Source organism: Trichoplusia ni, chromosome 5, assembly GCF_003590095.1.
Source record: "Trichoplusia ni isolate ovarian cell line Hi5 chromosome 5, tn1, whole genome shotgun sequence".
In the NCBI taxonomy this organism is placed as follows: Eukaryota; Metazoa; Arthropoda; class Insecta; order Lepidoptera; family Noctuidae; genus Trichoplusia; species Trichoplusia ni.
In genome coordinates this window covers 336,257-353,285 of record NC_039482.1, presented here as the reverse complement: position 1 = coordinate 353,285, position 17,029 = coordinate 336,257, and the positions used below count along the sequence as shown (strand labels likewise).

At 35.4% G+C, this 17,029-nt stretch overlaps 1 protein-coding gene across 2 annotated transcripts in view; it reads left to right on the top strand.

The window, feature by feature from the left end:
- Positions 1 to 16,262, top strand: part of LOC113493928 (neuronal PAS domain-containing protein 2-like) — a 70,301-nt gene extending 54,039 nt beyond the window's left edge. For both annotated transcript variants that reach the window (XM_026871963.1, XM_026871962.1), the window contains 9 exons: positions 2,787 to 2,959; positions 6,199 to 6,356; positions 6,758 to 6,945; positions 8,254 to 8,422; positions 11,406 to 11,637; positions 13,469 to 13,737; positions 14,016 to 14,886; positions 14,971 to 15,041; positions 15,179 to 16,262. In XM_026871963.1, coding sequence (XP_026727764.1) covers positions 2,787 to 2,959; positions 6,199 to 6,356; positions 6,758 to 6,945; positions 8,254 to 8,422; positions 11,406 to 11,637; positions 13,469 to 13,737; positions 14,016 to 14,886; positions 14,971 to 15,041; positions 15,179 to 15,268 — 2,221 coding nt within the window. In that variant the 3' untranslated portion in view covers positions 15,269 to 16,262. The remainder of the gene's footprint in view (positions 1 to 2,786; positions 2,960 to 6,198; positions 6,357 to 6,757; positions 6,946 to 8,253; positions 8,423 to 11,405; positions 11,638 to 13,468; positions 13,738 to 14,015; positions 14,887 to 14,970; positions 15,042 to 15,178) is intronic.
- The last annotated feature ends 767 nt before the right edge of the window (positions 16,263 to 17,029 follow it).

The following is a 17,029-nucleotide window of genomic DNA, read 5'->3' as shown; positions in this document are numbered from 1 at the left end:
AACACTATTTACCTCCTAAATTTTTTGTTTGTTTATCGTTCTTCATTGCTGTCTTTTTTGAGTCTCATTTTTTTACATGATATTAAAATTATACTTGATAATAAATTCCGTCTAAGCGCACATCAGCAGAATCACAAATAGTGTAAAGAAAGCATTTAAACATTATCTGCATAATATCCACAACAATTGAAACTTTTAAGGTCATCAATGATATTTCTGCTACTTTATCAGCTTCGGAGCCACGAGGAGAGTAATTTAAAATTATTTTTACCCAAGGAAAAATAGGACTCAGATACAGATATTGATATTACTTATTACAAGCTTCCTCATCGTAATATTGTTACCACTTCCTCCCTTGGGCACAAACTTCATCATACTTACTGTGTGGCCGATATTGCAGGTGGAAAATAGGCTCCTGTGTGTAATAGTAATAGAAGAAGTTTTAAATTGATTTTATTTGTAAGTTTAGAATTAACGAGATGTTTTTCTCTTGGGGCGCATATTTATTAGTTGGTGGGGTAACATTGTGCAACCTCCCTCTCGTCGCTCGAGCAGATGCTGATGAAATTGCCATGTGTGTGTTCAGTCCATATCCTTAATTGCAATGTCTATTTCAAAGCAAGTACTCATTTTAAACTTACCTCTTTGATGTTTATAATCCTTTGAGTTACTTTGATCTTGTATTCAATTGTTTTACAATATTCTTTGTAAAGTTTACAGCAATATTTATTCCTCATTTTTAAGATTTGTGCAGTTCTAGCGACGAATAGAAATCGAAAAGGTTTATCTTTTCTAGGAATCCAATAACCTAAGACGACCTTTCCCCGACAACGTTTCTTATTTTTCATTTCCTCGTCGCCTGCAACAGTTATTGAATAAAAATATTTATTGAAAATAAATCACTTCGCAATTGCGTTCGAATAAACATAGGCGAACTTTCGACTACAATGTTTAACTGCCGTTATTAATACTGGTATACTGCAGTGGCTTACCAATCGGTCTGTACCTAATTCGATACTGTGCTATGCGTATACAGCGGTCACTGCGAACAGCAAATCTCGTTCACGAACGAATATTACTTGGTTCGGTTAGACTTCCCGAGCGTTACTTGTTTCTAGTATATTATGTTACTCAGATTAAGTATGCCGTTACGTAGATATTTCTCAGAAAGCAAGAGGGAACCCGGTGAAGTTTGTCCAGTACTGCGACTTAGGGTCGAGTGCGAGAAATGAAATTGTTCCTCTAGCAGAACTGATTTAATTCGTCTAAGACTACACGTGATTTTACCTGACATTTACCACGTGCAAAAATTATGCGAATTATTCAACTCATAATAGGTACTTATAATTGAAAGATATCTTAATTATCTAATTGACATTTTGTGATATACTTATTGTCCTCTGGTAGTGATCAGCATACATAATGACATGAGGTTAAGTAACGTCATAAATTAACTGGGTTCAATAAATTAAATGTCCTCAAATTTATGCATTACCTTATTTTACAGAAATCTGTGCCTTCTTGCCCGATTTTTATGCATAGTCTTATAACTCTGGGATTAACACACTGCTATAACTACGCAATAATTTTTCTCCGGGTTTTCTCGGCAGATAAATATCCATGACAAACGGTTGAACTATTTATCCACGCTTGTTTTAGCACCGTTTAAATTAATAATATTGCAAGCAGCGACCACAGCGCGCTAAGTGGTTGTTAGAATTGGCCATCAATTTAATGATATCAAGCGCAATATCTGTTTCGTCCATGCACATCACGCTGGCAATAAAATACGTCGAGTATCCAAGAGTCGGTTCGCACATGGTCCGTTTCTTCGGATAAATATTTTTTTTATTAATCGAAAATAAAAAAAAATCCTATAACGGTGTACTAAGTTTATCTATTTTTCATATTTGTTATTTAACTAGCAGCGTACAGATTTGAGTAACTTTATAGGCCAGTTTTCTGTAATCATAAAAAGAATCGGAGACCGTGTGTGAACCGGCTTGAGCGGTGTGTAACGGTATACACAACAAAATCAGGATGTATTGTAAATATGTGCTTAATTGTGTTGGCGTACCCACACCATTACAATGTAATTTGTTCGAGTAACAGGATGTTTGATTATACAAAAGTCATGAATTGTAAACTTTCAATTAGGCTATTCCTAGATGCACTGGTTCATGTTGTAAACATATGAGTAATAAAACTACATATAAACCGACGGACGGATCATTTTTCATAGGCTTTTTGGATTGTTATTCGATATTCGTGTTTATTTTATTTCCTCGCCAATTAATTAATGTAACCTTCGTCGACTAATTATTACTAAGTAGATAACAGGAAAATGTATTTATCTTAAGTGAAAGATAGAGCGAATAATCCTAATTAGTTATTATGATAGAAAAGTTCTTACCTAATATAATATTTATCGAATGTTGTCAACAGCCCTTCATAATAACATAATTTACACCTTCTTTTCACAGTATTTTGAAATAATAATAATTTATTAAACATAGAATCGAAGGAGACTTACAAAATTAAAAACAGTGCGAGTAACCGTCACACGCGATTGAAGTAAAACTTTCTTCAATTGTTTTTATATTAATTTATCTATTCTCAAAATAAAATAATTGTCGATTGTCGAAAAGTTGCATTGTCGTCCAGTGACCTCCTAGTCCCGCTTAAAGAAGTTTTACTTAAAAAGTATTTACATACATTCAAAAATAATTTTTCTCTATATTCTATTAAACAGAATGAAAAAGACTTTAAAATATTTTTTCCTACAGGGACAATCCGCGGGAAATGCGAAACAAAGCAGAAAAGATGCGAAGAGACAGGCTGAATCAATCCGTGGCTGAGCTGGCCGCCATGGTGCCACCCGTCGTCGCCGCACGCCGCAAAATCGACAAGACCACAGTTCTGAGACTCACTGCACATTACTTGAGGGCACATCAGTATGGTGAGTACTCAACAAGTCCTACTTATATAAAAATGTGGACTAAACCAGGAAAGTATAGACTGCATGAAGAAAAGCATTTAACATAATCATTTAGAATGCATGCTGCCTGTATACAAGCTTTAAACACTTCTCCTACCATCCCTCTAAAGTATATTTAATATTAATGCTTATCTCAATCAAAATGAATATTTATTAACACCTTACGTCTCAATGTGACGCAGTTTAGTGATCTAGTTCTGCGCTTTAATTTGCAAACATTTTCTAGTTTCACCGCATTCCACACGGTAATTGTTATGTGTTGGAATGCAAGCTCCACCCATACCTATTACGATGGGCATACGCGACAAAATTGAAGTGCAAGTGTGACATGTCACCTAACCACGGTAACTACACGACAAGATTATTAATGTTGTGTAAAAGAGACGCCGCTACGCAGTCTAGAGCGCTGTCTCTTTCCTACAACAGTGTCAACTCTTCTTTATAGGTGGTGTTAAAGGTAAATTGCATTTAGTAGCGTTGCCCACAATGATGCAGGTGCGCACATTTTGTATCGTGTTATTAATGGCATGTCATTTTCCACATAGGGGCGCATAACTTTGATGAAATAAAGAGACAGCGGTGAATGATTTAGAAAATTAACGTCCAATACATTGTCACGTTTTTATATGACTGTGGAATTGAAGATTATAATGTTTATTTTTGCTATTTAACCATGTATTCATAATAATTTCTACTATTTATAATTTTTTGTATTTTTTACTGAGTGTATTGTAAATTGTGTAAATTGTGAATCATTACAACAACAATTATAAAAAAAAAAAAACATTTTTATATCAGTCGCATCGTCTAACCCTTTACAATCACTTAAAAAACAATCAAGGTGTACATATCTACGTACCAACAATAATTGCGCAGAACAGGTATCTCTACACTACTTGCAATATATCGACAACACTATGACTCACTTAATTAGAATAATAATTTCATAAAAGACAGCAAATAGGTAGACTAGACAACGTTTAAAGGTAAACACAAATAGGGTAATTTAGCTATAAAGTCGCGTCTTCTCATCCGAGTTCAAGGCTAGACAACCGATGAGTACGAGTTCATGAGCAATGACATTGCCTAGCCGTACTTAGCACTCTGTACATAATATTCTGACGCGAAAATGTATGTAGCTTGTAACAACATTGTTGCGGCGTCATTTTCTACAAAGTGACATTTCACCGCCCAGGTATTTGCACGACGAATAAATCCGATGTCAGTTATGACTGTGAGGCACGGCGATGAGTTGGAAACTAGAATGTAACATTTTATGACAGGACGGCCGGTGGCTAATGTGATGAGGGCCCGTCGGTAACTGGACGCGGCGAATAAACTAGTGCAAAGTGCAAATCTATTCATAGTACCACCTCATACATTCGTGTCACTTTTAGTTTGCCCGAGAACCGTTACATGCGTAACATTACCATGCTTTACAGAATAATGCGTTATCTCAACAACACGGTGTAATATTATAATTTATATGTAGTGAGTTACTCTAAATCCTCAATAATAATATGATTATAATACTTTATGCTACGGACTGCTAATATATTGTATGTACTGTTTCCATTATACAGTATGATTAAAACTCTTGTATCGTAAAAAAATATGTTACAAACAGACAACAGTTAACATAGTCAATAGGATTTAGTGCAATTAGTTATTGCAGTATAACATATATTTGTCTATCAATATAAAATCCGATCGTGTGTAGTAACGTGAGTGTGCACGCGCACGTGCTGTGCCATGCTTCTGAGCTAAGGGCGCCCGCACACTGCATTGCGAATTCAGTTATTTTCGTTTCAATGTCATCGTAAGCGGCGTGAAGTTGTCGTAACCCAGTGGCGTAATATAGCCATAACCTTATCCAACATGGGTAAATCGCAATTTTAAATACTGCTTTACGATCCTAATGCAATATGACGACGGACAAAAAGGTATTGCATAGGACAACAATCTGCCGTTTCTGTTATAGAAATTGTTAAAATAGCCTACTCTTGTAAGCAATGCATCAACCATACAATTAGCTTAGCAATTATAGCAGCACGTCTATCGATAAAATCATATCAGTATCTATAGCACAAAAATGAACTTTAATTGAATGTAATAAGAATAGATACTGGGTGGCAATTAAATTATTTGCAATCAACAAAGAGAGATGCTCTTTCTTATCATCATCTTTTACATAGATACATTGTAATTATTCCACTGAGCATTTATATTTTAATCTTATAGAAAACAGTTCTGTTAGTCTGACGTAAATAATTCGAGATATTTTATCTATTGAATGCACAAAATGGGAAAACAAACAAATACACAGCTAGGTGAACAAACACTGGTTTTATTAAATAAGGTATTGATAGCGTTTTTTAAAATCAAAAACAGAACTTTATAAAATGTTTGACGATTGTTGGATTATTCAGCATCAGTGCTTTTATAAAGCACGTTCGTTTAATTGAACAGATACCTGAAATAGTTTGTTCTGAAGTATTGACTTTGGCATTTGCAATTCGTAAAATTCATTCATAACATAAATAATAATCATAAAGCATTTGTTTTAATTTTAACAGCATATAATTTCTCATTTACATAATTTTAAACATTGATATAATTAAAACAATCTATGATCTATATTTCTTGTAAACTACAGAGAAGAGTTGGTGCCCAAAGTGGAACAATAAATCAATCTGTAAAAAACACCTATACCTATATTGTCAATAATGTGTGACACCTTATTTATTTTTCCGCCAAAAATCTCCCGCCCAAAATATCTGTTGTATTTCCTTTTTCTACAAAGGCTGTATATATAACCTCTTTGTGTAGAACCAAATAAATATATTATTATATTTTGCTAATGATCTTTAGGCACGTGTAATCTCGACGGAACGACATCAATTATTTCTTCAAGTATAAATGTGTGTGCATTTGTTTGTCTGTTTCATTGTGAAAAACATACCTCGGTTACGGATTTCAGTTCATTTTCACCCATGGCTAAACCTTCGAAAAGACAACTGACATTTTTCATACGCCGCAATCATACTCGAAAGTTTTCATCGTTTTTCATCGTGTTGCTGAAATCATTTGTGGTCTCAATGAGTGTGTTTATTTAAATCATGGCTGTAAGTGTTAAATGTTAATAAATGGTAATTTCACTTTGTTTTCATGTAATAGTGTTGAAGTGCATTCTATCGCAGTGTTTGGCGACTCGATTGAAAAGTCCGCGAAGCAGTTCAACCCGGCTTCAGTGCTTAAAGTGCTGAGCCTCTTCAACGGATTCTTGATCACCACCACATACAGGGGCATCATTGTAGTCGTCTCACAGAACGTCAATCAATATCTTGGATACTCTGAGGTAATGTAATTCTCTAAATTAATTATTAGTTCACATCTCATTTCACTTTTCCTCGTACATACATTTTCTACTTTGTTCAACTCATTTTAATTTTCCTCTACATGTTTTTTACTTTCCCTACCCATTTTTAAAGTTGTTATTTTCATAGATAATTTACTTCTGTTGAAGCTCTAAAAACGAAAACTAAATAGTAAGATGGAAGCTAAGCAACGATTATGAAATTGATTTGTACAAACGATTCGTTTCATCTCCCAATGTCACGAAATCAACATACATTTTACCAATTTTATTTTTACTTTCCTTTGCCCATTTTCCATTTTTCCATTACATTTTTCTTCGTCAACATTTTTTTTCTATCTCACCCTGAAATTCCTGCACCTAACTTTTTTATTCTATCCCAGCTCGATCTGCTCGGCCAGAATCTACTCAATATAACACACGAAGATGATCGTGCGTTACTTAAAGATCAACTGATGCCTAAGAGCCAGACTCTAGGCCCTAATGGAGAGCTCGTCATTCCTGATGAACCTAACGCGCTGCGCAAAGTCAAGAAAGCCCTGGCTCAAGAGAAGAAACGGTTCATTGTAAGGTAAGGAATAAAACAAAAAACGATTCAAGATCTAGTATGTACATAGTATATATATAGTATGTATATATATATTCAATATGTACATAGTAACATGTGATAATCATGTTTCTTCTCGCAAAACTGGCCGACGTTAGCCGTAAGCCAGGATAAAATTAAAAGAAAGAAGGGAGGCCTTATCCCTCCAATGGAACACAAACAGCTAGTAATATTATAAAGATTTTATTGGTTAGGAACCGGTTTCTTCATATTGTAAAACACCTTACATAAAGGTTGAGGTAGAACTCGTAGTTGGTAGCTGGTAGTACTTTTTTATTTATTTTTATTTCTTTTGATAGTCATCAAAACTTATACTATACTTATCATACAAGAGAACAGTCGCACGAAACTAAGAGTAAACAAAAATAACACATATAATAATTTGACCCCATGAGGTAAAGTAATGTAGACTTGTAATTTTAATAAAACTTATCGTATGGTTGATATACAACCTGATGTCAGAATGTAAACCAGCCGTGCCTCGTCGCTTTATACGCTCTTGAAAAAATCTCATAAATTCAATATCAGAAACTTGAGTATCAAAAAGAAAAAGCTTCTCCCTTTGACGACATTAATAAGTGCATACTAGGTACTCGTATATTACGTTGTAAGCTCTTTTTGAATCCACCTACATGGCGTCTTGATACGCGTTCACGTGTAAGCAATGAACCACGTAAAAGACGGTATATTTTAAAATCTTTGTATAATCCATCACTTTCAGTGAATTTAAACTACTAGGAATCCTGGAAAGCTCTAGTCTTGTTATGGAAAATGTATGTGAACTAATATGCTAACAGATTGAGTGGATTTACTAGAAATATGATAAAACGAGGACGATGTTCTTTGACGAGAATTTTACAAAATTTGTATTTCATAAGGGTTTTCATTTTTATATTACGCTTTTGTGAACTCTACAAAATGCCATAGGTCACGAAATGTTCCCTTAGCTCTATTTTTATGCATCTTTTAAAGGAGTAATAGAAAAAAAACTTTAGTTTCTTACTGATTAGGTACTCATTTTATCCGATCAGCCAAGTTCAGGCTGCAACTTGATTGTTTTCTCGTCGTATCTTACTTACGTTAAATCAAGAATTGACATTGATATATTACTTGCACTAGATTCAAAGTGTAGCTTTCCATCTCATCAAAAATCGAAAGAAACAATTTCGATGTCAAAATAGCAGTATAGACAGCTTTAAAGTGATTTTAAAACTTTCTACTTTGCTATGTTCTTATGGGAATGTGTAGATATAAATGGTATATTTTCCTCAGGTTGAGGAAGATGGGCCAACGTTCAGAGCCGAGGCAGTACGTGACTTGCCACATCGAGGGTTCCCTGAGGAAGAGCGACCGAGCCTGCCGCGGCTACAACCGCTGTTGCCAGATGGTGCGCCGCGCTCGCGCGCGCTGCGACAACCCCTGCGCCAGTGGCAATGATATTGTAAGTAAAAGGCGGAAACAAAACGTATCCTTGTAAATTATTTTTATAAACAGAGCGATCATCGATCATACTACACTCACGCTCATCCCATTAAATCAGACTCATTCCATGCTGTGCGTGATGATTTTTGACAGCCAAGCTAAGAATCCTGCATAAGCTATGCTGCTGCCATGAATTTAATCTAATTGTGTTATTAAATAAATCTGTATTCTATAACCAAATGATTTGGGGTGACGATAAAAAGTAGGTAGTCGACACAAAGTCGAACTGCAGATGAAATGCAAGAAATCTAATTAAGGATTAAGGATTTTAAAATCTAAACAGTAAACAAAATCTTCTATTGTTTACTCGAACAAAGTTTATTTCAAAAAGGTAACGGCTTATCTCAGTTATTGCGTACTGCGTAAAGGAAAACAGTGAAAGTTTGGCGACTCGATGGCGCAATCGGTTCATTTTGGAATAGTGGTTTTAGTGCGGAAAAGTTTCCCAAGTTTCATTGGAACTAACCGGCGTTTTTCGACTTGAAGAGCTCCAAGAACTATTTTAGACTGATGACGACGAATCGATAATGAATAAAGTAGCTAGAATTAAAAGACGGTCTAGGTAACAAAGCTCTTGCGCTCAATATTCGATTGTTAATCAGTCTGCGATTAGCTTCTCACGTACCTACACTACTATATCTACACTAATAAATAAACGTATACGTCTCATTCCACTCATCTAGCTGATGCACTTTTAGTTTCGTCGTTCGTCCCTAGAGTGATGTCTTAAAATCGTCAGTGGAACCACATTCCCATTATTTTGTACCACATGCGAATATTGACAAACATTTAAAGATAATTTTCTAAGTTTTCTTTTCAGTAACTGGATTAAAGTTAGGAACTTACCAGGTCTGGGCAAAATCTATAGAAAACAACGATTTTGTATGGAGATGCGTTCGGATCCGTTTACCTACGGATAGCTGAAGGGTAAACAAAAGAGGTCCGGTTCTCATTTCAAACTATGGTATGTACTAAATTGTCTAGGCTGCCTCGGATGACACGTGTATTATTTATTCCCTTTGAAAGGCATGATGGATTGCTACGGTCAATCCTTTCCTGAGCCAGCATTTTTACACCAGCCAATTGTCCTGACGCATTGGATTTAGAACAAAGCGAAAAATTTGTAGAGCAAAATGTTTTTTTACGTCAAGTATAGAAAAAAAAATATTTTTATTACTTGTAATTTTCAGGAACTTTTAGTAGATTCCCTTTATTATTTGAATCGAATTTCAACGTGTCGTGTAGTAGTGAAGGTACTTGAGTAGAGTTGACATTAAAACTATTGCGGCAATCATAAAATACTTTGTACTAATGCTAATAGTTTAATGTATTTATTATTTAACTGAATTTGACCTGCAAATGATACTATGGTACAATTCATTAAGTAAGACTGTATGTTTTCCTGATAGGTTTTTCCGAAAATGAAAATAAATTTTGAAACCTTAGGGTCGATATACACTAGAGCATTACCTAAAGCATTACCATTTCATGCACCTTTCTAACGACTGGTACATCACAAGAAGAAGCTCAGTGTTTAAGTCAACGTAACACCTTTGCGAACGTTCGGAGCTCATTTCGAGTAAAGCTCTCAACGAGTATGTATTTACCAGTCACAATTTCTTATACCTAACATTTACTTTCTCTTGAGGCAAATGCTCTAATAACTGTTACACCAATAAACTTGTACGTGCGATTAGGTCGTAACAAAACAGCGAGCTGCTCTGCGTTCTGCGAGCGAGCTGTTCATGAAAGGGTGAAACACTAGGGCATCTCATAAAGCAGCTCGTTATTCGGTTAAAGTAAATGCTCTAGTCTGTACTCACCCTTAGTTTTAATAGTACTTTTATAGTCACACGTCAGATGCCAACCGAATTTATGTTGGTGAGTATAATTACTTACATTATTTAGCAATCATAGTCATGAATGAAACTGTTCCTTAGAGTTTTTATGTGTCACCCTTTAGAACTTGCATAGTAACAATGAAAAAAAAATATTTTAATTACTCTAAAACATGGATAATATTCAAAATAATTAGCCATTAATCCATTCTTAACGTGTAATGCCTTTGCCCAATGGAAAAACAACAGGCTGAAGTTATATGTACCCAGTATTATCAGATTCGGCGCATTCAAGTTGGTTCAGCCGTTTAGGAGTTAAGTAACGTACACACGCACAGTAGAATTTTATATGAACATATAAAAAGACTGTTATCTCAACTTGCCTAAATATATAATGATTATTATTTTTTTGTTTTATCAAATAAAATTGCAATTAATCTAAATGTTCTACTCGACTTAGATGTCAATAGTTCACGATTATTATCTTTACGGTTTTTTTTTTATTTGCATCACATTCTTTTTGCACCAGAGGTGAACCTTCTATCCGTCTGATCCACTAACTTTTCTAGATAGTTTATCAAATAATGTGTATGAAATTGTTATCGATCCCCCGACCCAATGCTATTACAATTAGAGTTTCAAATGCAATAACAAATGCAACGACCTTCCACTTAACTACTGAATAAATTACTTTATTATCATGTGTAAAAAGTCTTCAACTCGTCAGTATAACTAAGTCTCAAAACATATTAATCTCGTCGCCGCGATATGAAATACATTAGCAAACAACTCTTCTTCTACATGAGCATTAGGTACATAGTAATACTATGTCTAAATAGTACCTTCTGTATGCGCTTTTTCTTTACGCAGTTGAATATGTTAAATTAATAAACCGCAACCTCCATATATGTACTTAAATGTTTTAAACCGTATTTATATGTAAAGCGATATAAAATCAGTTGTTAACATAAATCCTTCTCAAGGCTACACAAAGGATGACGCTTCATATAACAAGAATGCTCTTGCCTATTGTTGTACTAATGAACGACAAATTGTTACCTCGGCGTATTAATCGATAATTACTATAATTGAAATCTCTTCTAGGTGTTTATAGGTATCGTGCGCCCCACGAGCGAGACATTCATCAACGAGAGTGCCCTGGAGTCTTACCGCATGGAGTACCGAACACGACACTCCATCGACGGCGAGATTATTCAATGCGAGTCGCGCATTGCCCTGGTCACGGGTTACATGACGCATGAAGTTAGTGGGGTCAACGCGATGAACTTCATGCACCGAGACGACGTACGCTGGGTTATCATCGCGCTGCGAGAGAGTAAGTGCCGCCGGCGAACACTCAATTGTGAACTAAGCCTGCCGAGGCTGCGTCGAGCACGCGCCCTCGCCACGCAGCGCTCTAACATCCAACAATGATTTCAGTAACATGATTGCGAACACCACTTTTAGAACATAGAAATGCCAATAACTCTACACAAACATCAAACCTTTTTAAAGGATTACTCTCTTTACTATCCTACAAAGCCTGATTTACATTGAATCTGAAAAACGTGGACTGGAATAAAAAGTTACTAACATAGTTACCAATATTGCACGTCCATCAAATTAGGGTTATGATCTATATCCGTGTATCTAAGCGAATAACTTTATCACGTGTGGGATCGACATCTGGAGGTTAATAATGGCAGTGCAACGGCTCATAAAGTAGCAACAGGTGACCAGTCTGCGACGTTATCATCTCGACATAATGATAATGCAATATGTGCAATGTAGGTATACTATTTACATTACCTACTTTGTATACCTTTCGATCTTTGATACTATGGAAAATTACTAAAATACACTCTGCATCACACTTCAGTGAGGTGTCAAGATAGAATTTCAAAATTGCATTTATATGTAATTTATTTTAAAGGTGAATGCACCAATGTCCTTGTTTTTCTTTTATCTTTAAATTATGATGTCATGCTTTAACGTTGTTACTTGTTTTAATGATTTTTGTAACCTGTTAGGTAAGAGTTAGGTGAAGTGTAATTACATTAAGAAGTCTTCAGAACTGCGAGCTACTTAAGGAAGCTAAGAATTAAAGTAATCGTGTTTTCAACAAATTCTCCTTTAATGTTTAGCAGAAACCTGGAAGACAATTTGAGGCAATTATTAGCTGTTCAAATATTATTTAATTACAGAACTATCTCAAAAGGTTTGTTGTGTTACGTCGTACGATTTGTTCCGAGGATTCCATAATTGGATTTGTTGGGAACATTTGTATTGTCTTTCATAGAAGGTACCTTATCCTCGTAGATGATTTTCTGTCACTCTTGGATCATGATGCACAAACACTTCCCATGTCCTTGTAGAGATACGCTAATAGAGAATGACTAGTTGGTTAACTTATTGTAGTCCGCGTGCTCATATAATTTACGTCTGCAACAAATCTTTATTCCTCATATTGTATAGGTGTCGAACATCATTCTAAAGTACTATTGTTTCTAAATATTTTATGCGTTTCGCGAATTTTCATTTATCTGCATGAATCATAGCTCTATTTATTTGGACACCTTTGTTTATTTATTGTAATACAGTTGCTTTAGTATTCGTAGTTCCGTTGTAAACAGTAGATGGAAAGGTTACTTAACGCCCAAGTAAATAGTTAGCTAATCAAGCGAGCTGTATTATCTGATGGCACTTGTTTACCAGCTGCACAGCTGCCATGTCTATCTCTATTTTATTAACTGTAAACTTTAGATAACTAATTTCTATTTTTCCATTGCACTGCATATTGACAACGTTACGAATAATAATCTACAAGACACATACACACATTATCAGTTGACATTTATTACAAATACCTATGTGTCTACCTAAACTAGGTAGGTATTAGACTTCCTGCATTCATTTGAATAATAAGTAGTTATTTATATAGATGTCTTTTGATAATTCTTTTACGCTTTGTACGACCACAATATTTGTTAAGCTATGTTTGCAATGCTAATTTGTAATCTTAATGAACTTTCAATACTTTGCGCAGTAGTGTATTTGCCGAGCAGCTTAGCGAATTAATTACGTATAGCCTTAATGCGATTGATGATTATTTTGCACCTGATTATTTGATAACGTAAACTTCAATGTGGATGTTTATTTGTTATCAGTGTATGACCAGCATCGTCTCTTCGGCGAATCCTGCTACCGACTAATGACCAAGAATGGTCAGTTCATCTACATGAGGACCCGCGGTCGCCTCGATGTTGACCAGGACTCTCGAGCTGTCACCAGCTTCGTCTGCACTAATACGGTGGTCACCGAACAAGAAGGTCGACACCTCATCAAAATGATGCGACGAAAATTCACGATGATGGTGAATAATGCCAAGCCTGCTGCCATCGAAGAGATTGAAGATGACATCAAAACTGAAGATGAGGTGCGTTCTTTTACTCATATTAATTAATACATTTAGGTATAGAGTAGCTCTTTAAAGTTTAGCTAGTAAAACCGGTTTATTTAATCACTTGTCATTGAGAAGGTGAACTAAAAGGCGAGGTAAACTGTAGAGTAAATGTTATTTATTAAATTAAGGTTTGTTTAAAACCTCATTATTTAAGAAAACCGTCAATAAGTGCTTTCTTTATACCGGGTTCCAAAACATCTTCTCTAATCCACTTCGCTCAGACAAATTCATATTTAAAACGAAATTTTCAGATCAATGACAATCAGCCGGCTCCAGTTGAAGACCCTCGGCGCCTCGAGCAAGTGATTCTACACTTGGTTACAAACTTACCATCGCCGCCACCAGATGGCCAAGACCAAGACCCATTCACAGCGGCATCACCAGAGAAGAGCATGTCTCCAACACATCGACTTACTATAATCCCTCCTAACAAGGAAAGGATTGTGAGTGCCATCGAGAAGATTTACAGCGTCATCAAGACCTTCCCAAGGGATAATGAACACGAATCGAGCGCTGAGAGCACCAGCAGCGATGTAGAGCCGGCTCAACTGGCTCGAAAACCAATGTCGATTACAGAGATTCCGTCAACATCCAATGCGACAAATTTATTGCCGGCTCCCGAACCCCAGGTGCTAGTACCATACCAGAACCAAGAGTATAACTGTGTTAATTACGCCCAAGCGTTAGAGCCGCCCGCTATTGAGCCAATTGCCTACAACGGTAACTGTGCAAATGAATTCAACACTGATGATATTTTCAATGCTGGATCTTCCCCTGATTTGGGATATTTCGATGCTTCCCCAAGTACCTATTCCAATATGTCTTCAATATTTGCGAATATAAATCAGAACGGTGAGGAAATCATTCCGCCGTCCGTAACAACTGATTTTAATGAGTTTAATTATGAAGTACCCAATTCGTCAATAGATGTTCCTCTGCCAAGCTTTGACGAGGAATCAAGTGAATTTCAAGCGCTGAACGGCTTTGCATGTGGCACTAAACGACCAAGGGAATTCGAAGAAATGGACATAACATACAAAAAGAAAATAACGGAAAATTTGCCAGAAGATTTTAATTTGGGTCTCGATTCTCCTACCCTTGATCAGCTTTTTGATGAAACAAGTAAGTATTTATTATTTCTATCAAAAGGTATTTTTGATCATATTCTCTTTGACATGGCTTAAATTATTTTTATTTTTATTTCAGTATTCAACAGCCAAATAGAATCGGCCATCGATTCTTTGGATAACATCGACCCGACGTTCCCCGGCTTACTGGTGAGTTATTAGGTTCCCTACGGCCAACTTTTTGTAATATTTTAAAATATTTTAATCTCAGATTGGTTAAAACCACATTCATATGAATACCACTACTGTGTTTTCTATATTGCTGACATAGAACCCTAATATTTCAGACCCCTACCGAAATCCAGGGCATCTTGGGAGAACTCGAAAAGGACGCGGAACTGGAGCAGCTAAATTTCAACGGAACTGGCTTTGAATAAACGACAAACTGATATCGCACGTGAATATTGCTTTGGAACAAATGTTAGATCGATCAAAAACCTACGAAATATGGTTCTTTTTGAATTTTGTTAAATGTCAAGGGGTCTCGGACACCTATACCGAGAAAATGAGCGCAAGCCAATTTCCCCAAAAGATATTTTGTTAATGTTTTTTCGATCGTATCTACAAAATACGTTTTTGACTCAAAATATTGCATGTCTGAGTTTAGTCATCAAAAATACTTTTATTTAAAGTCATGCAAAGATCTCTGAAATCATGTTTGGTTTATTAATGGTAGACGGTAGGTTTCGTTAGCATAGCGTATTAAAATTAGTTTGCCCTTTCTTTCAAAACGATAAAATTACGGGTTCTCATAGTCACATTAAGTTTTTTAGAGGTTTTAATATATGTAACCGCTTCATGTTTAGCATTGTCTATTTTATTAAATTCGTTATGAAGTAGAATATAGTAGTCTAGTACTCTATTCATTGGTTAGCTTAAGTGACAAGTAGACGTTTGAATGTTAATGTAAACCCGAACGGTTTAATGTACACCAAAGGATTAGATAGATCAGGCACTCTTTAAACTGTTTGAATTTAGAATAGTAGACGTGCATATATTTTATTATAAATGTGTAGGTGGTAGCTGTAGCGCGTATTTATCGTAAACATCGCTTAAATTATTACTAGATATGCCTGGAGTGCACTACGCCGCTCCTATGTAATGTCGAGCTAACTGCCCATACGACTACATTCACATCAAACTGCTCCTGGAAAAGCAGAACAGTTCTTAAAAAGTTGTTTTTTTTTTTTTAACAAAGTTGAACTTAAAACCTAGTCACGACAACCAGTAACCTTGTCCTATAGACAAAAGATGATATAATAACCTAAAAAAAAAACAATAATCCGAGTCTTTTGTGTGAAAAAACTTCGATTGTCGTATATTATTTTTTACGTATCTTAAGACTGAGTATTTTTAATTGTTTGATATTGTTATTTTAAATTATGTTTAAGTGTTTATTTAGATTTACACGTTTCAGCATTTTGTAGTTGATTTTAGGTTTTTAGGTTTTCGTAACCCTTTCTAGGGTCCCTTATTTTGTACCTACATTGAGCCATTTTAGGGTCAACGATATTGAAATAAGTACTTTATAAGTTGATTACTCCATGTTAAGTTATGTGTTTTTAAGTTATAAAACATTGGAGCTTCGTCGCATGCACAGTTGGGTCTTGTAGCGATGTAGTGATACCCATCACCTTATAATGTATGTTAGACATATTCAATCAACGTTTTCAAATACTATACAATTTGTTGTCTTGTCTGCCTCTCATTAAACAAGTGTTATTTCTACTCATAAGTTCAATATTATAATGACGTCACGCCCTTTCAAGGTTTTTGTTAAAGTCCACTGTTTCTGTTATTGCCACGTCTTTGACATAAACCTAACATATTCGTAGTTTGTACAATCGTTGATAATGTTAAGGAGCCGGGGCCTACTCTATGTGCCATTTTGTTTTTATTTTTGGCATTTTAACCCCAATGTTATGAGCCATAAAGTGTAAAACGTATTTTACGCGTATAATTACATATTTTTGGAGACTTAGGCCCCTTTAAGTGTGTAAACAAACACGTATAGATCTCATAACAATATACACTGACAATTTTTATTATTGACGTATTTTTATGAATACATATTTTATTAGAAATTTAGACTCTAATCTTTTGATCAAAAGTAAACAAAACTCTTATTCTTGATATCC